The following is a 27,727-nucleotide window of genomic DNA, read 5'->3' on the forward strand; positions in this document are numbered from 1 at the left end:
AAATTGACCAGAATTATAACCCAATTCACTTAAGAGCGCGCCCTTTACCTTATGCATTGCAGGCCCCAGTAGAAGAAGAGCTGAATAAGTTAGTTAATCAGGGAGTGTTAGAACCTGTTCAGGTATCGGATTGGGCCACACCAATTGTTGTTTCCGTAAAAAGCAATGGTAAAATACGAATTTGCGGTGATTATAAGGCAACGTTAAACAAAGCTATCCAAGATCATCTGTACCCTATTCCACCAATCTCACAGCTCTTAGCAAACTTAAACCAAGGGAAATATTTTGCTAAGTTAGATTTAGCCCAAGCTTATCAACAACTGGTTGTTGACGAGAAGTCGGCACTAGCTCAGACACTAATTACACACAAGGGTGCTTTTAAACCAAAAAGACTACAATTCGGTATTAGCTCAGCTCCATCTATATTTCAACATTTTATTGAGGGTTTGCTTTCGGGCTTGGACAATGTAATCCCTTACTTTGATGATATTTTGGTTAAAGCAGGAACAATACACGAATTGATTACCACATTAAGACAAGTATTCACTCGTTTTAGAGATGCAGGGATTACACTCCAAAGCGAAAAGTGTTCTTTGTTATCTACATCAGTTGACTTCTTGGGATTTGTTGTGAGCTCTGACGGAATTCGTCCTAACCCGGACAAAGTCAAATCCATTCAAGATGCTCCTGAGCCGACTAACAAGGAACAACTGCAGGCATTTTTAGGTTTACTTAATTTCTATCACTGTTTTTTACCCAACAAAGCCAATGTTGCAGAACCTTTACATCGCTTATTGGACAAAAATGTTAAATGGCGGTGGGAGGAAAAACATAAACTTGCTTTCAATGCTTCAAAGAAGCTCCTTTCTTCCGATAGTATACTGGCTCATTACAATCCCTCCAGCCATCTTATACTAACTTGTGATGCATCTCCTTATGGTATTGGTTGTGTGCTTAGTCAGGTTCGAGGGGAAAAGGAAGTTCCAATTGCGTTTTATTCCAGGACAATGAGTCAGTCAGAACGAAGATATGCTCAAGTAGATAGGGAAGCACTTTCCATCATTGGAGGGGTTAAAAAATTCCACAATTACTTATATGGGAGGCATTTTGAAATTAGAACAGATCATAAGCCACTTCTGGGTCTTTTCACTGTGGATAAACAAACACCAAACACACTGTCACCTCGAATGATTCGCTGGAGTATCCTTTTAAATGGATATGACTTTGATCTTGTATACAAACCGGGGATTTCTATTCCGAATGCTGATGGTTTGAGTCGTCTTCCATGTTCCTCCAATGTTGTTGATCAAGAGATAAATGAAGTCTTGAATGACGTGCTATACATTGAATCCGATGAGGTTAAACCAATCACCGCTAATATAATAGCAAAAGAAACAGAAAAGGATCCACTTCTATCTAAAGTACTATTATGGACTCAACGTGGTTGGCCAACTCATAACTCAGATATCAACCTTACGCCTTTCATTTCTCGTCAAAATTCAATTTCTCAATACAAACAATGTTTACTTTGGGGAACTAGGGTGATCATTCCATCCACTCTCAGGCAACAAGCTCTGAAGCTTCTACACATGGGACATGAGGGCATTGTTCGAACAAAGGCGTTGGCTCAAAGCTATTTCTGGTGGCCAAAACTTGATCAAGACATAGAAAACATAGTGAATTCTTGTCAAGCATGTCAACAAAGTCGTCACAACCCTCCAAGAGCAACAGTTCTTCCCTGGGAGAAAACGAAACAACCCTGGTCTCGTCTCCACATAGATTTTGCTGGGCCCTTCCAAAACAAGTTGTTTTTGATTGTTGTCGATTCTTTCAGCAAATGGTTAGAAGTAGTTTTGGTGCCTTCTACAGATTCAAGATCAACTATAAAGGTCCTCAGAAGCCTTTTCGCAACACATGGTGTTCCAGACACAATAGTATCTGATAACGGGTCAGCTTTCACTTCACAAGAATTTCGATCGTTTAATGAAAGCAATGGCATCCGCCACGTCGTGGTTGCACCATACCATCCGTCATCGAATGGTCAGGCAGAAAGGATGGTCCAAACGACAAAAAATTCTTTGCGACGAATACTTCAAGGAGATTGGCAAAAAAGATTGGCTCAGTTCCTAATATCATCTCATATAACGCCAAATTGTTCTACTAATATGTCACCGAGTGAACTGCTGTTCGGAAGGCGTATTAGAACCATCTTAGACAGAGTTCACCCAGATTATTCTTCAAGTGACAAAGAAGAGAAAATCTTGGATAAAGCGCTTCACGATTACCAACAGTCACCTCAGAGGAAATTTAAAGAAAATGACTCCGTATTTGCAAGAAACTATAATCAGCGAGGACCAAAGTGGATTCCTGCTATAAAGTCACTAGAATAACCGGGCCACTGAGCTACCATTTGATAACAAAAGAAGGCATTGAAATACGACGTCATATTGACCAATTGAGACCTCGCTCAGAAACATCAAAAGCATCTACTAACTCACACTTGGATAATCCTGAATCTCCAGTAAACCCACCATTCCACCCACTACTCCAGAATCCTATTCAAATGAGAACACCAGAAGCACATCATATCACTCCAGTGCAACCACCATCAATGGTTCGCAATCCTATTATGATGAGAACACCAGACGTACAACCAATGCGACCATCAGTGATGCAACAATCTCGCAATTCCTTTAGTGGTATAGAAGGTTCAATTAACCCTCATCAAGAAGATGCTGGTTTCAACGTTTCTGGTTTAATTCAAGACTCCACTAGCATGAGCACGAGTCCACAACCTGTTCGGTCACGTGTCTCTAGATCAAACTCCCAAAACACTTCAATGAGCATGAGTCCTCGACCTGTTCGTATCCGTCGACCACCGGCATATCTGAAGGACTACCTAACGGGGGGAGGAGTGTTATGTATCAAGAAATAAGTCCATATGTTTTATTTATAACATCTGTCAGATGACTGTTTACATTATTATGTTTTGTTTACTTTTTAGTTTAGTCTGATTTGTGAGTTCAATAAATTCAGTTGTGTTAATTATGTTTTAATTTACTAAAGACCTTTAACCTAAAAACGTGTGTGCAGTGTTTTGTGAAATCGGCTACCAATCTCACTTCAAGGCTTTTCAAATTCAAATTTCAAATCGACACAAAATTGCAATTTTATTGTAAAATTATCGGATTTAAAATTCATATCGTATAGGTCTATAATCGGGTGAAAGAAATAGGCGGTCAAGACTCATTAGTTCACAATATGATTTTCCCATTTAACTGCTAGAATTTGTCATCATTTGTTAAGATAACAATTTGTTTCAAAATAAATCTATTCCCTCCACTTGACACTTGTCTTTAAAATAATTGCTCAACGGCTGATCCAGTAACATAATCCAAAAAGGTGGTGGGGGAACTTCCCTTCAAACCACCTATACATTTGTGAACGAAGTGTATCTATAGGCCTATAGCTGTTCTGAAGTAGGCCTATATTCAGTTTTTATTAACTAACCGCAAGTAGGACGGGCCAACAGCTAAATTATGATAAGCCCAAACAGCACAGGATATCCCCAGTATATCCTGACCAGTTCCCACATATCCCACAGAGATCCCAGGATTTGAGAATATCCCTAGGATCACTCTAGGATATTGCACATATACCACACAAACAGTAGTCGGTTTAATGCAGTCGGTAGGCTACCTACATTAAAACATATTCATAGTATTGGATGTATTTTTTCAAGTGACAAGTGCTTGAGAAACGTAATTAAAAAGGATTTTAATATTATTTAGAATTAAAAATAACATTACCAATGATTAATAAATACCCCCGCTGCAGCAAACCTGCCGACTTAGCGAATTTACATTTGTCTGGATTGATATTCAATTTATCTATTAAATTAACATTTATGTTTAACGATTACCTAGGTTAGCTGCTACAGCGAAACTAATAAAGTGTGTTTTTTTTTTATTAAAATATCAATAGCTTAGTATGAAATAAATAAATTCGCCGAGTTTGATCAAAATATATCAATAAACAAGCCAACTACAACATATTATAATATTCTCCAAGAATAACATGGGAATTTTAAATTAAACATTTTTTGAATTTTCTCTGTAACCAATCACCGTACAAAAACACTTCATACTATTTGTTTTTCCTACAGTTACGTAACAATGTACATGTTCTCTCACTGATTTGAGAAATAAAAGGGGCCAATTCGCTCACCAGTGAGACAATGTTAACATTGTCTCACTCTAATTACTTTGTCTCACTCCAGATTTGCAGCGTGAAGGCACGAAATAGTCAGCGCGTAAGATGCAGACAAGGTCGTATGCGCGCGAAATACGTTGACAGCACTGGCTGTAAATCAGCGGTCAGCTGTTGTACTGTTGTATCATTAAATGTCATATTAAAAGTTCACTTCTGTGTAAAAATATGTTACGTTTCTTTACCAATTTATTTGTTTTATGGTAACTGTATGAAAAATATAATGTGCCACTCGAGTGCAATGTGCAATTGCCTCACTCGAGAAACCATTCCTCACTCGCCTACGGCTAGTGAGTAAGTATTTCTCTCGAGTGAGTCAATTGCTCACTTTGCTCACTAGTTGCACAAATAACTATTTCTAAGCTCTTTAAAAAGGTCTGGAGAAAAATTTATAAATTTTGTGTTTTAAGGGTAAAAAATGAGAAAATCCCATTTTTACCCCATTAAACCTCCCCGTTAAACCCCGTTGCCATGGTCCGTTCATGCTGGTTCGCGAACTCATTCAAGTTTATCCCGCCTTACACCTTCAAACCAAATTTTATCAAAATCGGACAAAAATTACTTAAGTTATAGTGCGGATGGACACACACAAATGTATATATCTGTGTATATATATATTTGAACAGCGAATTTCCATTTGCCTGGATTGATTTTCAAATAATCTATTAAATTAACATTTATGTTTCACGATTACCTAGGTTAGCTGCTACAGGGAAACTAATAAAGTGTTTTTTTTTTTATTAAAATATCAATAGCTTAGTATGAAATAAATAAATCCGCCAAGTTTGATCAAAATATATCCATAAACAAGCCAACTACAACATATTATAATATTCTCCATAAGAATAACATGGGAATTTTTTATTAAACATTTTTTGAATTTTCTCCGTAACCAATCACCGTACAAAAACACTTTGATATACTATTTGTTTTTTTAAGCTCTTTAAAAAGGTCTGGAGAAAAATTGATAAATTTTGTGTTTTAACGGTAAAAAATGGGAAACCCCCACCCCCCCCCGTTAAACCCCGTTGCCATGGTCCGTTCATGCTGGTTCGCGAACTCATTCAAGTTTATCCCGCCTTACACCTTCAAACCAAATTTTATCAAAATCGGACAAAAAATACTTAAGTTATCGTGCGGATGGACACACACACATGAATATATATGTATATATATATATATTTGAACGAATTGTGTTTTTGGCCTCTGGGGACATCAAAATAAAAGAGTAAATCGATCCCGGGCCTAGGTCTTACCATGAGACCTACGGTAATAGCTACTTCCCTATAGGGAAATTCGCTGAAATGAATCATGTTTTCTGATCATATCCAAAGGACATCTTTTGGAAATCCGTAGGAATTCCCCGAGGGGCAGATTAATTATCCAGCTCAAAATTTTCACCTTTTTATAATAATAATACACCTGCTTATAATAATAATAAATTACGTTGTTGTTGTTGTTGTTGAATACTTATAATAGTACATCTTGCCCTGTTTAGTATTGTTTATTTTTGTAATGAATCAATGTAATGGGTTTCCCGTTGGAATAAATTAAAAAATAATAATACAAATATTTTTTTTTTTAATCTAAATTTTAATTTATTTGAGAAAATGTATTAGTTGAAACATTTAAGGGAAAAAAATAATTTATCATATAACAATTATAATCTATATTCAAATACTAGTATCCTCTCACACTCCCAGAATAAACAATTTAACAACTTTATGCCCAAACAGAATAATAGTATCTATCTTCTTCTATATAAATAAAATTAGAGTTTTGTCTGTACATTGCTCAGAATTGTATATTTTTAGGCTATTTTTACGTTTTATAAATTAAAGAAGCAGAAACAAGTCTTATCTCTATTTCTGTCTGTCTGGCTGTCTGTAACACTCAAGATGGCATTTTACGCTATCTTCTCCATGAAAACGAGAGTACCTATCAAGATCCAAGTCATTTTAATTTATCCACTGGATTGGCGAGAGTGTCTTTAGCCATTAAAATATGGCCTCACTACTTTGTAAATAAAATTACGGACGTTCAAAAATGCAGTTTTGTGCGATTTTTGTTTAATTTTCGTTCAATTTTGATCACATAATCATCTATGAAATAACGAACAGCTGTTCGGATCAAGATTATTTTTTCTAGCTGTCACTGATATGTTTACAAATGTTGTTTACAAATACAGCAACGATTTCCGATCACGTTTTGAAAGCAAATCCCAACCAAGTGAGATTAAAAAGTGTTTTCTTACATAACGGATTTAATTAATCGCAAGTGCAATATTATAGTGTAACCGTAAATGAAATTAAATAACTAGGCATCATCCAGGTCAGGAACCAGAAATTCTGGGCTGGGACACTATTAATGATTGTCGCCAATAGCTTAAAATCAAGGTTTCCACTCGGGTCGCCGGAAGACTGCCCCCCGGAAAACTACCCCCCCAAACAGGTCCCTACGTCATATTGACGTCAGAGACCGGGGGGGTAGTTTTCCAGTCACGGACACTCAAATTTAGTTGTCAAACAGTTCTAATCTAACCTAACCTAACCAACCAAACTTGCTGTAACATTTCGAAATTCTGTTTTATATTCACCACATGACTTTTCTATTATCCAATGGAATTACTCGAATTAAAATTAAAATTAAATAGCATGATTTGTCTAGGGGGGGGGTAGTATTCCAGTCGCGGATTGGTTAGTTGGCAGATTTTGTGACGTCACGTTTCACCTGGGGGGTAGTTTTCCGGGGGATAGTATTCCGCATCCCCTTCCACTCATTGACGGCGCTTCAATGGTGGTTGTGTAAAGTGTAAAGTAAAAAATCACAACTGCAGTGGGTGATTGTAACAGAGGTTTACGGATGATGCTAAACTCGCTTTTCCTATGTGTGTCTTTCTGTTTCTACTCACCGTGTGAAGCAATCGCTGGACCACACAGCCAATAGGCCCATAGCCCATCTCTTGGGTACGTACGCCTACCTATCTTCTATACATAAAGCCAAAAGTACCCATGAACTTTTGAGAAAACTACAAGTCACACTCCCATAAACCATATACTTAAAATGTTCGTCATGACGAGAAACCTTGCGCAAAACTATCCATTATTTCATAAATCGCCCTTCAAGGTCGTAATTACTTTTGAAAGGGAACTTTCATTATACATAATGTTAAAAAAACCCTCAGCTGTCCTTATTTGTATTTCATTCTTTCAATTTATTTCCTTATTAAAATCAGGTGTAATTATTTGTTTGTATTTTCTGTTTTGTTTCTTTCAGCTTAACTTAGCCAATCAACAATTAATTGTATTAATACTTATGAATTATGAATTAAAACGGGGTGAAGCCCGTGGGGTACAGCTATAGCATCTCCCGTTCCTCATCAGTAACTGGAGAGAACCTCTTGTGCGAAGGAGTGGGGGGCGTGACGTCACTCTACTCTTGAGGGAACACCATTACCGTAACGAGACGGTTAGATTTCATTGGTGTTCGTGGCATAGTTGATAGCGTCTCAGACTGGTAAATGAAGGGTTTCCGGTTCGAATCTCGCCGGCGACACTAACTTTTTGACCAAGATTATGCTCATTTTTTTACTTTTAACTTTATTTTTTTAATTAAAACTATTTTTTTAATTAGTAAACCTTCATTCGATTTTTATTTTACATTTTTTATATCAGCAAGTTTGGTTAGTTCGGTTAGGTTATGACAGTTAAATTTTTTAATAAAAAATATTAATATTTACTTATTTTATACAGTAATTAAAAATTATTAGTAAACCTTAATTAGATTTTCATCTTAACTTATATCTTTTTTTTATTATCAACAAGTTTGGTTGGTTAGGTTAGATTATGACAGTTAAATTTTCTAATACAAAATTTTTAGTTAAAATTAATTTTATAGTTAAAAATTAAAGTTAAAATCATTTTATATTTAAAAATTATTTTATAATTAAAAAGTTAATTTTTCTAACTAAAAAATTATAAAATAAATTTAAAGATTTTCTTAAATTGGCGTGAGGGGCTCTCCCACAATCCCCCACTCCTTCACACAAGAGGTTCTCGCCAGTTACTGATGAGGAACGTGAGATGCTAGTGGTAACAGCTAGTCACCCAAGTAGCACACATCGTTGGCCCAACGTTGGGAAATGGTCGGCACGGTTGGGTATGGTTGGCAGAAATTTTAACGATTTGCCAACGTTGGCCCAACGGAAACTGGTATTCGTTGGCCCTATAAAGGAAAAAATCGTTGGACCTTCGTTGGGTTTAAGTATAAAACATTCTAAAACGAATTTTAACGAATTGATTTATTTAAAAGTACATAAATGTTATGGCAGCAGAATATAAGACAAATATTGTAAAAAATTGGATCTAGAATAAATGTAGTCAGATGATGTTGTGTGATACTACTGTGATACTAGATACAGTGGGGAACACCTGCTTAACATACAATAATTATTATAATTCCATTTTTGTTTTTAATAATATTCTTTAACTTATTTAAGCAAATTTTTAATAGTTATAGGGGAAAGCTTAATTAATTATATAACAATCAATTATAACTACTAATCTACTACTAATCTAATGGTAATTAAATAATCTATATTCAAATACTAGTATCCTCTCCAACTACCAGAAAAACAATTCAACTACTTTAGGCCCAAACAGATTAGCAGAATCATATTATACTGTAGCATCAAAAATATTTTAAGTATTGTGACCATTGCTCCTGTCGGCTACTCTTTCACCACTTGAAAACACTCATAATCAACAATCACAGTTAGCTCAGAGGTAAGGCGTGAGGCTCACAAGGCGAAAGTATCGGGTTCAAGACCCGTTCCGGCCAAATATTTTTATCTCGTTTTTTTTTCAAAATAAGTTTTTATGAACTATTTAATCAATTTACTCAACTCATAATTATGCTTTTCATACCAAATCTTTATTATTTTGGGTTTTTTATGTTTAGGCCCAATGGGATGGTTGGCCCTTCCGCAAAAATTGGTTGGTTGGCCAACCGTAAGACTGAGTGCCAAAACATACCGTTGGCCAACCATCGACAGAACCGTTGGGCCAACTATTTGCCAACGATTTTTGCTACTTGGGCAGAAATATTTAAGGACCATTGCAGCTGTCGGCTCCTCTTTAACCGCTTGAAAACTAGTAGTCTAAAATCAACTATCACTGATATAATAGCTCAGAGGTAAGGTAAGAGGTTCATAAGTCGGTGGTTGGTATCCGGTTCGAGACTCGTCTGGGGAAAATAAATTTTTCTAGTTTTTTTTTTAAATTTGTTTTATGAACTAAAGCTATTTAATCAAAATACTCTACTGATAAAAGTGCTTTTCAGACTAAATCTTAATTATTTAGTTTTTTTTTTATGTATGATATCCTGATGGGATATCCCAGGGATCAGGTTATGGGTGGACATAGGGATATCTCAGGAAGTTCCCCAGGAAACTCTGAGGACTTTGCGGGATATACAGAGGATATCCCCAGGACATTCCAAGGATCTTCGTGTGTTGTGTGGGAGTTAGTAGTAAGTTGATAGTAAGCAAAATTATGACGAATCAGCAACATATGTACTTAGTTTGAACAGTTATTCGTATCTAAATCAGAAAGATTCACTCGATTCAAGGATGTTTACGAATCGATGGTTCACTGTGAACGATGCGATACATCGATCGTTGCACTTAAAAGCCCACACAAACTACAATGCAATGCAGCTCCCAGGCGATCGATGTAGCAAGCAGGCTGCGCACGCGCCTACAGGGACATCTTCATCACCAGTGCACGAGAACTTATCACTCTGACGATACAGTATTTGTGATCTGCCAAGTGTCCAGTGGAGGTATATGACGACAGTTGGGGAGCACTGAGCGAGAGCAGGTTCACAGACAGACCTACAAGTAGTCTAATATAGCGACTCATGTGAACAAAGGATAACTCTAGGTACAAGGTAAGATAATTAAGAGATAATCTCGGTTGTATTGGTTTTTGTTATTGTTGTCAAAATGTACAATATATTTTAATTAGATAATCGTTGTATACTGTTATGTAATGTCGTAATCGTTTTCTCAGAAAATATAAACATTATTGTTTTATTTATATTGCATCGATGTGATTTTTAGCGAATTTCCCATATAGGGAATAAGCTATTACCGTAGTACTCATGGTAAGACCTGGACGCGGGACCGATTTTTTTTTTCGATTTGAGGTCCCTAGAGGCCAAAAACACCATCCGTTCAAATTCATATATATATATATATATATTTATATATTTATATATATATATATATATGTGTCCGTCAGCACGATAACTCGAGCAAAAATGATCCGATTTTGATGAAATTTGGTACAAACGTGTAAAAGTACGTTTATTCGAACGAGTTCGCGATCCAGCATGATCGGACCATGGGAACGGGGGTTTACGGGGGGTTTTATGGGGTAAAAATAGGTTTTTCCCATTTTTGACCCAAAAAACATAAAATTTAGCAATTTCTTTCCAAACCATTTTGTAGAGCTTAAAAAAACAAATAATTTAGTATATTGAAGCGTTACTATGCGCCTAATGGTTACGGAGAAAATTCAAAAAAATTGTAAATTTAAAATTCCCATGTTATTCTTATGGAGAATAAGTAAACTGTTGTAGTTTGCTTGTTTGTGAACATATTTTGAACAAATTTGGAAAATGTTTTTATTTCTTACTAACTATTCACATTTTACAAAAAAAACAGTTTTACCCTCCCTGATGCAGCAAACCTAAGTACTTGTTAAACTAATTCTATTTAAATCAAGAATAAATGTTATATTTTTAAGTAGACATTTCAGTGTAAATCCAATCAGTCAAATGGAAATTCGCTTAGTCTGCAGGTTTGCTGCAGCGGGGGTATTAATATTAAATTTGACAATTGAAACCATTTTATCACCCCACATTTCATTTTGGGCGATTTAGTAAATTTAAAAAAGTAACGGTAATTTATAATTTAATAACTAATAGATTTTTAAACCAGCGATAATCTATATATATCAATAGGCAAGCATGTTTCTTTACTTTAAAACGTTTTTTTCTCAGGTCGTGTGCATCGCAGGAAAAATCTACGCATTCTGTTAGAAATATATTTCCTGTAGAAGTGGAGAATACCTTCAAAAATTAAAATAGGCTCAAATATAAGCACAAAAAAAATAATGAATTTGAAATTTTGAAAAATTATCATGGACTTTATGGGTTGCCATGCTGGGGACGAAATAACAACCAAACATAAACAGGAAATCAAAACAAATGGAAGAAATTCCAATCACATGTTTTATTTGCAGCGTGTGGTGAAAATAGAAAAGCCTTGAGAAGCCTGTACCTTTACATTCCACCCCAATGTTAAAGCTGTCACCAGTTTTTTTTAAATTAAATTCGTCGTAGTTGATGTAAGCCACCAACAGATTGCGCTGATCTAAATGACTAATTTCTGTCGAATACACGATATGTTTTTTACCAAAATCTTCCCATTGTACTAAGTAATTTAGCCGACTTATATCAATTGTAGGTAGGCCTACCGGTATTTTACTACGTAAAAGCGTAAAAAATATTTCATAGGGTGATGTTATGGTATTTGTATATCTGATCCAAAATATTTTGAGTTTCGGGAAAATATCGTACTATTACCACTGTGGTTGATTAACTTCACCAATACATTGCTTACAGAACCGGAAAACAAATACGATCTTTGCTATCATAGATCGTAGGTCGTCATTTGCTTGGGTTTCGGTAAAAGAGCTAAAAGCGTATAGCTTAGCCTATCTGCATTTCTCAAAGGAACCAGTATTTAAGAGATTTTTATTTGGCTTATCGCATGGTACTGATATAGGTATCGGTATTGTATACTCAGTCAGGGCACAAAACTTCAAAATAACCCCTAGTGATAAGTGGACAACAATTCTTCTAAATTCCGAGAGGCCGAGGTCTGATGACGACGCAAAGCGAAGCCAAGCACAATAATAAACTCATCTGTGATCAGACTGCTTTGATCAGAAGGCCCAAGGCCATCGCAACTTCTTTGGGAATAACTGAAAGAAAAGCCATGATTCACTAATTTAGAACATTTTATAAAATACTCTTGGTTGCTTAATTGAGCGGAGCGAAGCGAAGCGAGTGAGGCTCTTATACTATAATACTTTTAAATACACTCCTGCTTTTCTGAACGGCTGAAGCGATCTGCACGAAATTTAGCACAGTCATAGTAACCAACCATGGGAAGGTATAAATTTGAAATGGTACAAATCGGACCACACGGCTTTTCCCTACGTGAATTTAAACTTTTAGAAATTTAACATGGACCTTATGGGTTATATAAATTGGCTTAAATAGCTGCTTCTATGTAATCCAATAGTCGCAATTAATGTCACGCAACTAGTTTCGACTTCATGAAGAAGTCATCTTCAGGGGGATAGCCCAACTCCGCGTGGTGGTCAGATTTAAGATGACGAAAAGTTCTGACCACTGCGCGGAGTTGGGATAAGCCCATCTTCAGGCGTCCAGTGGAGCTTGGGTTAACTGGTCGCCATGACATCATTTGCGAGATAACAGTTGGATTAATACCATTTAGCATAATTTACAACTACACCGTTGACTTTAAAAATTTACTTTGGATACTGCAAATAGGTACTCCATTTATGTGAATCAAATGAACCATTGACTTAGGATACTGCAAGTAGACAATTCATTTACGTGAACCAAATGTACCATTGAGTTTGGATACTGCAAGTAAACTATTTGTTTACGTGAACTCGGCGTAATTTATCATTGACCTGGAATACTGCAAATAGACATTCCATTTAAGTGAACCAGATGTAAGCCTACCATGGACTTTGGATACTACAAATAGACATCTTATTTATGTGAACCAAATATATCATTGGCATTTGATATTGCAAGTATACATTTAATTTATGGGAACTAGATGAAAAATAGATTTTGGTTCCTGCAAGTAGAAAATTCATTAACGTTAACCAAACTCCCAGACTTATAATTGACTTTGGATACTGCAAGTATGTATCCCATTTACGAAAAACAGATGTAGCATTGACTTTAGAAAAGTGTTGGATTAATATGCATGCTCCGCTCAATATTGCAAGCAGACAAGTGCATTGTACACCTATAGTGAGGTAATACTTTATGGACTTACGATTGATTTTTACAAGAATTGCTAATAATGAGGGATTGAGGGGAAGTTTTGCCAATGATATATATACGAATTTGAACGAAGGGCATTTTTGGCTGATTAAAAAAAAACAATTCTGATTTAAATTCTTCTGTTATGGTCCTCATAAATCTAAACAAAATAGTGCATTTCTTCATTCCTGTAAAAAGTACTGTTCAAAAGTTAATGAAACTTTTGAGATTTTGCTTATTAAATATCATAGTTACTCTCATCGCTTACCCATGATTAAGGTTGTTGACAAGCTGATGGGAGAAAGTGTGTCAGATTGCTGATACAGTTTATTTAGTAAAATACTAGCTGTTGTACCCGTGCTTTGCAACGGGAAGAGGACACAAAATAGAAACATTTTAATCTTTACATCTGTTGCATATAATAGTTACACATCCGCCATTGCTTTTAGAAAGAAAATTCAACTTTTATAGCCTTAATAGAAACGTTTAAGTTATGACTTTTATATCTGGTAAGTAGTGGATACCACCATTTTGGTTTTGATTAATTTTGAATCTTGTGTAGACTGGGACCGCGTCTCGTTGTCCCGCCGTCTAGTTGTACCTACGTCACTTGTACCTCGAGGCCTAGGGACAACTAGTCGTAGGTACAACTAGACGTAGATACAAGTAGACGGTGGCACACCCGACTAGTTGTACCTGAAGATTTTTAGGAGGTACAACTAGACGTTGGTACAAGTAGACGTAGGTACAACTAGACGTGTATCCCACCGACAAGTAGTATCACCTAGCTTGTACGGATGCGTCCAGTTGTCCCTACGACTAGTAGTCCCTACGACTAGTGGTTCCTCAGTCTAGTAGTCCCTACGTCTAGTTGTACCTACGACTAGTTGTACCTACGCGTATTTTGCGTCCTTATAGTCTAGTTGTATATCTATCCTTCAATTCGTTACCCTGTTTAATTGATTACTGCACGAGTACTTTTTAATAATAGCCTTAATTAAATCAGGAACTGCAGTGTTCCGAGTCAATTGAGTATGATTGGCAAATATTTTTCACCGCACTACGATGTTTTAGTAGTTTTACAGACATTAATTGGAGGCTAAAAGCTACGCATTGCTGTCCAGGGTCGAAATGGCAGCAATAGTTGTAATTAAAATTTTCCAGCCCTAGTACCGAAAATCGCTTATTTAATTAAAACATTGATATATATCATTAAATATACAAGCAGTATATCCTTAATGAATTGCAATAGACCGCTGCCTAGCAGTTATGTAATACTATTTTTGCTGATTCCTTTAAATATTTTTTACATAACCTTAAAGTATTTGCATTGATTAGTGTGCATTTCTTATATTTTACAATAGATTTCCCAGTGAACAATGAACAATGAAGTGTACAATGAAGTTGAGGTCCAGCGGTTGAAAAGTCGACAAAAACTATGCAATGTACAGACTTCTCTATTATCATACACTGTAAATAATACATGTAATTGGAATATTTTCCATTTGTTTTGATTTTATTTTCATAATTAGTTGTTATTTCGTCACCAGCATAGCAACCCATTAAACCCATGTTAGTTTTTAAAAATTTGTAATTCTTTTTTATGTCTTTTTAGCCTATTTTAATTTATAAAGGCATTCTGTAGATCGACAGGAAAATACATTTCCACCGATATGCGGATATTTTCTCTGTGATGTTCACGAGCTGATAAAAAGGTTGTAAAGAAACATGCTTGCCTATATTATTGATATACTAGTGGACCTGTGCGGTTCAATGCCCCGCAAAATGACATATGAATTTAGAAAACAAATTCATCGCATTATATATTGACTCGACGTCGAAAATTAAATGCAGTAATAATGAAGCCTTGGAAGGGAAGCAGTTCAGCCATTTTCTAGCTGTATGTGTATTACATTTAGTAAATTAATAAGTGTTCAGGTTCAAGTATGTTATAGGCAGCGAGCAAGGTTATAGGGTAGTTATTTTTTAAAGATTTTTAAAACATCATTTAACAAAAAATTTTATCATATCAAACCAATAGGCCTATGTAGCATATTTTGAGGGTCATAAAAATGCTGCTTGAAGAAAACACACTTTTAAAAATAAACACTAAAAAACAATATCTTTATCACAAAATCACTTCCATGAATACTACGATTTTAGCCTTAAAGTTACCTTCAGGAAGATTACCCTAGTCAGAGTTTTCCGTAACGAATATGCGTATCCTATTAAAAGATGTAGCCTTACTTAAAACAACATATAATATAGTTGCTCATGACTCAATTGGTCTGGGTAAGAACAGCGCTGCAAATGCCAAAGGTAACAGAAATTAGCATCTTTCCATTTTGAAAGGTAAGTTTGTTTCAGACGGGTAAATCTTTATCCTCGAAATCAAAATATGTCCCCACTCACTTGTTCCAGTTAAGACTTTACATTCTATTAAGTTGTTAACCATTGATTCTGATCACATGAAGCCTTGTGCCCTTTTTGATATATTAATATTCCTCATCAATAAAACCACTGCCCCCTTTTATTAGTCTAATCTGTTTCTTGGCCATCCACTGACCTCTATATTTAAAAACTCAGTTGGATTTTCTAGATAGGTGTCTCCGCCTTCGTCTGTTTTTAAGGACCCACTCTTCTTCCCCTTGGTATACTGACAATTAATTACCTGACTTGTCAAGTTCATGTAGTAATTCAATAATACTGTTAGTTTATAAAGAAAATTAGATAAAAGTTACTTGGCTTGGTGCTTTCATAACTGCAAACTCAAAATACACCCACAAGTAAAAAAGAATGGTTAAAAAAACTATGTGTAATAACATTATTCACATGAAGTAGATGATTTGTTTGATTTGTCGATCAGCTGTTTAGTTTCAAATGAATTAATAATGTCAAAGATTTGTGATTTAAATACATAAATTATTATAGTAAAGTTTTCTAAATCATGGTAACTTGTTCTCCACTAAATTTTACTATTCCCAGCATTAAAATAAAGTATTAAGATCCATTATGGGTAAACTTTAAGGTACACAATCCTTGATTGAAATGTAGTAGGTATACATTAAGAGTCATAATACACAGCAATTATTATGTAGTAGACTTTGACTATTTTCAAGTAGCAAACATATGTTTCTGTAAATAAAAATTATCTCCCATGTTATCCTTATGGAGAAATACGAAACTTTAAAGGGCTCCAGGGCCTCAATATCTCATTATTTCCCTAAAAAGAAAGTTTCCTGCACAACTTCACGTTACCCTCTTTCCAATGACACCAAAAACATGTCAATCGGTTCAGTAGTTTCGGAGGAGTAATTGTCACAAAAAACCTGCTTGCGTATTAAATAAGTACTAGAGGTCGTCCAGTGGTCGAAACTCGACCAAAAATATTTAATGTACAGACTTCTTTATTTTCATTCCACACTTTGAATAGAACATGTGATTGGAGTTTCTTCCATTTGTTTTGATTTTCTGTTTATATTTCGTTGTTATTTCGTCACCAGCATGGCAACTCATAATATCCATGTTAAATTTTTCAAAATTTTAAATTCATTTTTTGTGCTTATTTTTGAGCCTATTTTAATTTATAAAGGGATTCTGCACACCTATACAGGAAAATAGCTTTCTAACAGTATGCGTAGATTTTCCCTACAATGCACACGAGCTGAGAAAAAAGGTTTTTAAAAAACATGCTTGCCTATTAATATATAGATAGATAATCCATCATAAAGTTTAAGATTAAATAAATCTACCACATAGTTGTTTTATTTTTTTTTTGGATCAGCTGTCTGAAATTGTGAAATAGGCATTTGACAGTTCTGGTTTTTTACATTTAAATGTCAAAGCAAATGTAAACATTGTGAATTAGGCAATGTGAATTCATTCCTGCACAACTTCACGTTACGCTCTTTCCAATGACACCAAAACCTTGTCAATCGGTTCAGTAGTTTCGGAGGAGTAATTGTCACAAAAATCCTGCTTGCGTATTAAATAAGTACGAGAGGTTGCCCAGTGGTCGAAACTCGACCAAAAATGTAATGTACTCACTTCTCTATTTTCACCCCACACTGTAAATAAAACATGTGATTGGAGTTTCTTCCATTTGTTTTGATTTTCTGTTTATATTTAGTTGTTATTTCGTCACCAGCATGGCAACGCATAAGATCCATGTTAATTTTTTCAAATTTTTAAACTCATTTTTTGTGCTTATCTTTGAGCCTATTTAAATTTATAAAGGGATTCTGCACACCTACAGGAAAATTGCTTTCTAACGGTTTGCGCAGATTTACCCCACGATGCACACAAGCTGAGAAAAAAGGTTTTAAAGAAACATGCTTGCCTATTAATATATAGATAGATAGATTTTCTCAGTTTTGTATAGTTTGGTGAAAAATAGCAATCGTACCACGGGCCGATTTCATCTTCGTCTCGAACTTAAAAATGACCCCGAGCTGACAAAAAAGTCATTTTCGGCCCTAGGTACGAAATATACTCTTAAATTATCATAGGATCGGTGAATACTAAACTCTATCTTAGAATTGCATACACTCGCTCCTATCTTTAAGTTTACGTTGTTGTCCTACTATCTTACAAGTTTTGTTGTAAGTACCTATATCATGTATAAATAAATGTAAGTGTATTATGTAAAACTTTAAACAAATATTAGTAAAATATTTTTCCGGTAAAATATCGTTGAATGAATTAGTTTTGAATTGTTAAATTAACCTTGACCCGTGCTATATGTTTAATGGAGTTTGTCCGGCAAAATACCATAGTAAAACTAAATCAAATAAATAAAATCAAAAGCAATTCATAACAAAAGAATAATAGATACAGAATGAACGTAATTTCTGAAAATCGACAGGGCTTACATATGCGAAGCCTGTGCGTGGGGACCGAGTTGACTCAATAATTGGCAATTTGTCATAGTCTTGTAACATAATTAACTACCACTATTATAATTATCAATACATTTTCTAAGGAGAAACAAACGTCCGATTATTTCTAGGCAGCCACAACAGATAACTTTAGAAAACTACGTTATAAGAATTAGGACAACTCTAAAATTAAAATGTTTAACATGATTTGTTTAGCCTAACGATGAAAATCATGAAAACAAAATTTAACTCCCATAAGAAAAACATGGGGAATGATTTGTTTAGCCTAACGATGAAAATCATGAAAACCAAATTTAACTCCCATAAGAAAAACATGGGGAGCAATTTCGTTTACGTATAAGCCGAGTGAGATAATAGAAAAATATACGCCGATGCTTGATGGGAAATCTGTGCGTGCATACCTTTAATTTGAGACCTCAATCATAAAAATGGTCGGGTAGCAGAGCCAAACGAAAAGCCCATTTTCTTAAATTTATAGTATTATTTAATTATTTTAATTATTTATATATTAATTATTTATTTATTTTACTTGACTGTTAATACCAAAGCAAAAGCTTCAATTTCTTGTAGATATTATGCGCCCGGGTTACGAATAAACATAAAACAATCTTACACCAATTTACCAATAAGTTTAAAAAACCAAAATTGCACATACTCCGGACAGATTTCTTATAAAGAGATGCTATGACAATATGTTCAAATCTCTAGTTATTATCGTTTAGGTTGTGTATTGATTAGTCAGGACATTGATTTAATAAATAAATATTTAAACAGTATATAATATATACTAAAACATAAATACAGCACAAAACAAACATAAAAAACATAAAACATAAATGTACAGTACATAAATAGCCTAATTGTTACAATAAATTAACAATGATCATTTGTTACATTAATCAGTTCAATGTTATCCTATACTCTAATACGAGCAATGTTTGCTTGTATGTATGTATGCTTGCTTGCTTGTACCAAGATCTCGAAAACGGCTCCGACGATTTTCTTCAAATGTTGTAAATAGATTATTTTTGGCCTAAAAACGAATTCACTACAGTAATTTGTTCAAATTTATTAAAAAACGTCATTTGTTTATGTTTATGATCCATACCGGTATTTTTCTAGTAATCGTGGTTTTAACTGACTACTGAATTCCCGTACGTAGGACGGGCTAACACCTCGTATAATATTAAATAGAAAATTCAACTTTTTTACATATTTTTATGGTAATACTGCAATATCAAGAGAGTAACAAAGTTTTATCATGATATTAATAATCACGGTACGATAAAAAGTAGCTAGGCTTAGATATTCACTGTATAGTTATGGCCCAGCTACAGTAACGGGAACCAGGTCCATCCGCGTCTGTTGTCTGTTACCATTGACTATATCTGTTACGCCATCAACTAGATAAACCGAGTTCCAGATAAGCAGTTTACCGTCCATTGATCGGCCAAATCACTGTACGCGCGAGCTAAACACTCAACACATAATATTGTTAACTCTGTAAAATCAACTAAACATGAAATTAATCAGCTATTTTCTTGCAGAGCTTCTGTTTTAATTTCTTATCTTTTGGATATTTTATTGCGACGAAAAAAGATATCAACAGGCGACGATTAACATAACAAAAAATTTTGCAATTTATTTTTAAACCGTTTTGTAGAGCTTAAAAAAAGAAATAATTTAGTATAGGCCTAATGAAGCGCTGTTGTATGCCTAACGGTCACGGAGAAAATTCAAAAATAGTGTAATTTAAAATTCCCATGTTATTCTTATAGAGAAAATGAAAGTTGTTGTAGTTTACTTGTTTATGGATATATATTGATAAAATTTGGCAAATTTATTTATTTCATCCTATAGGCCTACTAATGACGTATGGTCAAAAACACTTTTTACCTTCCCCGTAGCAGCAAACCTAAGCACGCGTTACATCTAATGTTATTTAAATACGGAATAAATAGGTCTTATTTATGGAAATATTTTAGTAAAAATGTAATCAGACAAGTTGAAATTCGCTTAGTCTTCAAGTCTCGCTTAGCTTGCAGGTTTGCTGCAGCAGGGGTATTTTATTTCTTTGTCAGGTAAGTTAAAAAACAGTGGATTTTGTAGCTAAAGAGTTGAATTTTTTGGATCATATTTTTTAAAATTTGTAGCTGGTGTAGTTTGGTTGTAATTTAAATTGTACTATAGGGGCTACCCGCCGCGCCGCGTTGCGTCATGCGGGCAGATTCTGCCTGCAACCTCACTTCTAATACAGTTTAGATACTCAAGTTTGGAGCTATACAGAAAAGTTACTAAACTAATTAGAAAAACACGGATTACGTATAAATGTTCTACGTTTTATTCTTTGTATTCATCTAAAAATTAATATTTTTTTGCTCTTTAAAAATTAATATGACAGTCAGAACATAAAGGAGAGTTGTATAAAGAGTTTCAGAAACTATCTTGTGACTTTGAAAATTCGTACATTGTAAACCAAACATCAGAACTTCTCAAACTTTAATACGATGTAAATACATACATTATAAATAAATTTGTAGCTTTTCAGAATTTTCCTTTCGCCCGAAAAGTTTTTGTTGTTAATTATGTAAACTAACTTTTTCTAAGAAACGGTAAACGCTAGAAACAAAATCAAAAGCTAATTTTGAAGGTCATTGTGTTAGTAACAGAAATATTTGTAATACAAAGGCGTATTGTCACGGATATCATTGCTATCAACTAACATTTAATTAGTTGCGCGCGCTATTAGGGCTCACAGCCGGAAGCCGCCTTAGTTTAGATTAGTAAAAAATACTGGCTTTACGGCGCGGCCAACATGCTCCATCTATTGGTCTTATGTGATCGTTGGTCGGGCCAGCTACCATCGATGGCTAGTACTCGCTAAAATTAGTAAAACCTGCGCCTGTTGACTGATAGGCATTTCAGATAGTTGATTGAATTTCTGTTTCTGTGTAATTGTTTCAGAATGGCATGGTCACTGGGACTTACAACTGTTCACTACATGAGTTGTGATGATTGTTTCAGATTGGCATGGTCCCTGGGCCGTGAGAGACGCAGCTCAGATGCATTTCTGGATCGACAAGCGCAGTCAGACGTGTGGCTTCAGTGGCCGGCATCGAGTGCCCACGTCCCTAGGCACGGCCTCAAAATACTTTACTGTACTACACTCAGCATCTCATATGTATCGGTGTCCAATGTCCATGTTACATGCATCACTGTTTGCGTTCATCCAAATTGAAGCCATTAAAGCTAAATCGCTAACTAAAAAAAGCACACAATAGTAACATGCCTAATATATAAACAAAATTAAAAACATGAATGTTTTTGGCCTCTGGGGACATCAAAACAAAAAAATAAATCGGTCCGGGGTCTGGGTCTTACAATGTGACCTACATTAATAGGTAGCTTATTCCCTATATGGGAAGATCGCTAAAACCGCTGTGTTTTGGCTGCAGAGTATGACAAAATAGTAGTTTACGCAACGATTGTGTAAAGATAGTGTTAACGACACGAGTAGAAAATTTAAGGTACGAGCCTTGGCGAGTGCCTTAAAAACTTCTACGAGATTCGTTAACACTATTTACGCGAGTTACATACACTACTCTACCATTGAGAGTGTTTTAAGGTTATGTTTTTTATATAGCCACTGACAGTGATGCAACGAAATATTGTACCAAACACTAATTGCACCCACTACCCACTGAGCTATAATAAACTGGGATCACCCACGACCACCTTTAACTACAGAAGGCCGCGGCCTGGTAGAATTGGCAACACCGCAAGTGGTGTTGTTTTGGGACAGAGGTCGCATAAGATAACATGGCAGACAGGTGACATCAGCTCATTAATTCGCACTTTATTGATTTAAATTTATGAACATAAATTCATTAAAATATTGAAAATAAAACATACAGAATTGAAAACCGAAACCATATGAATTAAAAATCTATCTGTACATTTTAAGCGGAGTCAATATTGTCGTAGTCCAGTAACCAATCTTTCAAATACACAAATACCATTAGCTGCTTCCAAACAAAACAGCTGTTACAACACCACTTGCGACAAAAAACAACACCACCCTAGGGAGTAAAAACCCATTTTTAGTCCATAAGGAGTAAATCAGCTGTTGTAAATTTCGATTGTAGTAACCACATGGATTGACAGCAGCTGCTTATTTACATTAGCAGAACTTTTTTTAACAAATTTTTATTTACAATCTAATCTGTTTTACATTAAACAATAAGTATATGATGATATTTATATAAATAAAATAAAGCTTTAACAGCTTTAGCACTAAAATATTCAGAGCAGCTGTACAAATGGAGTCGGAAGGTCTAAAACATTTCCGTTTTTTATAGTCTGTAGACATGTTGACTGTTGTCTATTCAACATTTTCTTTTTTCATGCTCTTTCATTTGATACTAGCTGTACCCGCGGGCTTTGGGGCTTTGTTCGCTTAACTTCATAAGTATTCGCATGGATCAATCACGTCCTGGTTGAAGTTCGTTCGCTACGCTCACTCACCTTCAGGTTGGAAATCGTTCGCTGCGCTCACATGTTTTCAGGTTAGCTCGTTCGCTACGCTTACTCGCCACCAGGTTGATGTTCGTTCGCTACGCTCACTCACCTTTTGGTTGCAAATTAGCTGTTGTCATAAATTTAAAAAGTCATCCCTTTTATTTTTTATAATACTTTGATAAAGGTATTTATGTTTTAATATTTAACATTGGAGAATTTAAACGCTGTTAAGTGCACAGGTGTGCTGCGATTGGGGTTTAATACATTTGGACTTATTCAAAAGTAAAATAGTTTTCTGTGCTGCACTCTGTAGAAACACTGTGGCACTATTTCAAATCATGACTATTGCTAATACAGAATGTTGTGATTATTCAAACCTACAAAACAGATGGTGAAAGTAAACATCTGCTTTTAAATTTTATTTATTTGTAAACATTGTAGATCAAAAAGTCTGACATTGGCCCACTTAAAACCCTCTAGGGCAGAGCCCTTTTGACGGATCTGCACCAAACTTCACTCGAACCATCCTTGAAAGATGCTTAATAATGCCTGAAAGTTTCATTACAATCTGTCGAGCGGTTGCGGAGTCCATAACGTATATACACACACACACACACACATACATACATACATACATACATAGTTCCTCTTTTATAGATATAGATGTCACAAGGGGTACCTTGCTATTTAAAAAAAATTAAGTTGGTGGCAGGGGGGGGGGGAGAGGGGGGAATGTGAATGTGTTGAATTCAAAACAATTGGGCCCCCTACGTCAATAGATGATTCCCGCAAACTGCATATTTCTATCGGTTTTTACATAAATAAAGATGCAAGTTAAAAAAAAAACACCCTGTATACGACCATAGCATTACAAATTTTAGTTATAATCTTTTTTTTTACATGTATAAGTTAGTATTCATACTGTATGTCTCGAAACTTTTGTCAACAAAGAAAATACTCACACCCAGTGGCCAGTTGTCTTGAAAGTTTGCTTTAAATTTTTCAATGAGCGAGCCAATAATGGAAGCTAATCAATTTGGATGACCGCTGTACTGTATGAAAAAGCATCCAAATTTAGCTATCTGAACAGTTTAGTATAGCTTTTAGTGTAGCTGGGTATGCTGTGTTTTATCAGAGCAACAGTGGTTGATTGTGTAGCCTTAGCCTAGGAAGAAAATGCTTCAAAACTATACTGCATAGATCCCATAACAAAACCAGCAAATTCTCTAATAAACCAAATACAAATAAAAAATTATTGAGTCTCAATTAAGCTTAAAAAATAAAATATTTAAATTTCTGTAGAAAATCAATATTTTTGCGTGCTTAAAAAGTCTAAAGAATGTGATAGGGAATAAATAAATACCATAGTAATTGATAGATAAGTATAGTAGTTATCTACCAAAATTTGTACTTGTATGAATAATTTTTCCTATAGTGTATATAATACATTTTTCAAACTTGGCCAGTATGATATGATTTCCATGGGTTACATTCAGTGTTTATGAACGATTTATTTATCGTAATGAAACAAAGTCAGGAAAATTATTGTTAACATTTGCTTTTTAACAAAACACAAATAAACCTTGCATTCAGACCTTTTTATTGTTGATTTTGTACTCTTTATTCATTGTAAAAAATGAAACTTGTACATTACTTGTATTTGACTACACTATAAGGTTCTTAAAATGATAGATATAAATGTTGTCTTTTTACCAAACAGCTTTTCATCTGGATGAAGCTTGACATTGAAGGCTAATTTTCTTGTGCCCATAGTTATCTTTCACTTCCACACTAAGGGTTTGATCAGGCCCGTTTTTGACCATGTCAGCGCCCTAGGCACAACCAATAGTAGCGCCCCTTTGCAATATATAACAGGGTGACCACCAACCGGGAAATCCGGAAACTAAGCGTGAATTTTTTAAACCAGGAATTATGTGTTAATTTTCTACCTGGAATCGTCAATTTACAACAGTGACGTTTCCGTGACCACGGGAGACGGGAGGCGATAATATGTCTCCACAAGGCCTCGAGGGATGTTTAGAACTTTGCCGCGATCGCATGAGATGATAATAATATCTAAAAGACATGATCATGATTTTACCGCGATCGCGCAATACGATAATGAGATCCACAGAGCCGTGAAGGATAATCAGAATATTGCCGCGATCGCATGATACGATGATAATGTCTAAACGACCATGGGATATGATCATGATTTTACCGCGATCGCGCGAGACTATGATAATGACTAAATGACCGCGGGATATGATCATGGTCCACACAACCACGGAAAACAGTCAGAAATTTGTCACGATCGTGGAAGACGATAATGATATCCACATAACTGCGGGATATTATTAACATTTTGCCGTAATCGCGGGAGACAATTACGATGTATTCACGACAGCGGGAGACGATTACAATGTCTTCACGACCGCGGGAGACGATTACGATGTCTTCACGACCGAGGGAGACGATTACGATGTCTTCACGACCGAGGGAGACGATTACGATGTCTACAGGATCGCGGGAGTTACAATAATGATGTCTACTCTACACGGCTAATCAATCGAGGGATGATCAGAATTTTACCGCAATCGCGTAAGACGATGATAATGTCCACTCAACCACGGGAAAGATCAGAAATTTGCCTCATTCGTGAAAGACGATGATGATCTCCAAACAACCGCGGGAGATGATTACCATTTGCCGCAATGGCGGGAGAGGATGACAATGCCTCACGACGACGGGAGGCGATGATGTCTTCACGGCTGTGAGGGATTATCAGAATTTTATCGTGATCACGCAAGAAGATGATAATGTCCACACGACCCCGGGAAAAGATTACAATTTTGCCTCATTCGCGGTAGACGGTGATAATCTCATCACGACAGCGGGATGTGTTCATATATTGCCGCGATCAAGGAAGACGATAATTATGTCCACACATCCGCTGGAAATAGTCAGAACTTTGACGCGATCGCGGGAGACGGACGATGATGACGTATATACAACCGCGGTAACTAATTAACATCTTGCCGCAATTGTGGGAGACTGTTAAGGTGTCTTTACGGCCGCAAGGGATTATCAGTTTACCGCGATCGCATGCAAAAACGGCCACAATTTTTTCTTTTTTCCAATTTTTTGGCGCCCCCCAAAAAAGCCAATTGCCTCGCGCCCTAGGCACGTGCCTACCTTGCCTATTCGGTAAATCGGCCCTGGGTTTGATACACTTTATGTGTATTGTAGTGATTCTATCAGTTGCAGGCGGGGGTCGGCGGTGGCGCGCCAAACCTATGGTGACTCCGGTTCACCGGTTCCAACCAGTAGAGTGTGTCGCCGGTCACCCGCACATGCGCCGGCCCAACCGCCATGGCTGCTCTTCTCAACCGGCTTACAGGTTACCATTTAGTGATTTACTAGACATAATGCTTAAAATATACTCAGAGCTGCGTATTTTAGATAAATTGATGTTTATTTTAAATCTGAGTTCTAGAGAAAAGTAATGTAGTGATTAGAACTCATGCTAGCAAGTTTGACTTTGGTAATTTCAGTGTCTGTCGGATTAAGTGTGAATAACAAATCTCTTCATCAAAACAAAACTTCATGCATGTAATTAAGAATCTTTAATGTATTGAAGATCCCCCGGTCCCATTTCATACTGCCCCTTTCTTGCCCCCCCCCCTAAAACATAGCCACATGCTTACTTCCCACACAGAAACTAAAATTTCTAAGATTTTCTAAAGTATAAATACCCTCGCCGCAGCAAACCTGCAGACTTAGCGAGTTTTTATTAGCTTGATTTGATTTTAAATTAAATCTATTTCAATAACATTAGGTTTTCGAGCACCTAGGTTTCCTGCTACAGGAAGGCAATAAAGTGGAGGGCAATAAAGTGTGTTTTTAGTCAAACATTAATAGCTTAGTATGAAATAAATAAGACTAGTGGTCGTCTCGTGGTTGAAAACTCGACTAAAAACATGTAATTAATGTTCTTGTTCTTGTATTGACTATTGGATACTTAAGGAGGCATCCCATCTATATGGACCAGCTGTCAAAATTTTTTTAAACACATAGTTGTGTGAGTCAGTCACCGAATTCGTGTCTTAAATTCTATTTTCTATTTTATTTTTTGTTGCTGACAAAGTTGATGGGTCATAACAGTTGCTATAGCTCATAATAAGTTATCCCATAAGTTTGACTTGGTAAAAAACATCGTGTATTCAACAGAAATTAGTCATTTAGATCAGCGCAATCTAAATGATTGTCTGCTCACAATGCTAAATCTGTTGGTGGCTCACATCAACTACGACAGATTTAATTTAAAAAACTGGTGACAACTTTAACATGGGGATGGAATGTACATATGCTTCTCTATTTTCACCCCACGCTGTAAATAAAACATGTGATTGTAATTTCTTCCATTTGTTTTGATTTTCTGTTTATATTTTGTTGTTATTTCGTCGCCAACATGGCAACCCATAAAGCCCATGTTAATTTTTTTAAATTTCGAATCCATTTTTGTGCTTATATTTGAGCCTATTTTAATTTTTAAAGGGATTCTGCACTTCTACAGGAAAATATCTTTCTAAAGGTACGGTATGCGTAGATTTTCCCTGCGATGCACACAAGCTGAGAAAAAAGGTTTTAAAGAAACATGCTTGCCTATTAATATATACAGTAGATAGATTTGCCAAGTTTGATCAAAATATATCCATAAACAAGCAAACTACAATAGTTTACTTACTCTCCATAAGAATAACACAAGAATTTTAATTTTATATTAAAATTTTTGTTGTAACAAATAATTGTACAAAATCACTTCTACTAAATTATTTGTTTTTTAATCTCTTCAAAATAGTCTAGAGAGAGAAATTGAGAAATTT

The 27,727-nt window shown here is 35.5% G+C and overlaps 2 protein-coding genes across 2 annotated transcripts in view; both read left to right on the forward strand.

Moving 5' to 3' along the window:
* Positions 1–726: 726 nt before the first annotated feature.
* On the forward strand, positions 727–2,390 carry LOC128995371 (uncharacterized protein K02A2.6-like). Its single transcript, XM_054420381.1, has 2 exons — positions 727–1,444; positions 1,520–2,390. Exons 1-2 carry the CDS (start codon positions 1,008–1,010, stop codon positions 2,388–2,390), a joined length of 1,308 nt encoding a protein of 435 aa, XP_054276356.1. The 5' UTR covers positions 727–1,007.
* Positions 2,391–10,059: 7,669 nt separating this feature from the next.
* The window catches only part of LOC129005438 (uncharacterized), a 29,313-nt gene continuing 11,645 nt past the window's right edge, over positions 10,060–27,727 (forward strand). The window contains exons 1-3 of the mRNA XM_054434329.1: positions 10,060–10,218; positions 21,348–21,458; positions 26,109–26,241. Coding sequence (XP_054290304.1) covers positions 21,386–21,458; positions 26,109–26,241 — 206 coding nt within the window. The 5' untranslated portion in view covers positions 10,060–10,218; positions 21,348–21,385. The remainder of the gene's footprint in view (positions 10,219–21,347; positions 21,459–26,108; positions 26,242–27,727) is intronic.

The sequence above is a fragment of the Macrosteles quadrilineatus genome, unplaced genomic scaffold, assembly GCF_028750875.1.
Source record: "Macrosteles quadrilineatus isolate MER2022 unplaced genomic scaffold, UCM_ALF_1.0 Scaffold_1__1_contigs__length_201487025, whole genome shotgun sequence".
Taxonomy (NCBI): Eukaryota; Metazoa; Arthropoda; class Insecta; order Hemiptera; family Cicadellidae; genus Macrosteles; species Macrosteles quadrilineatus.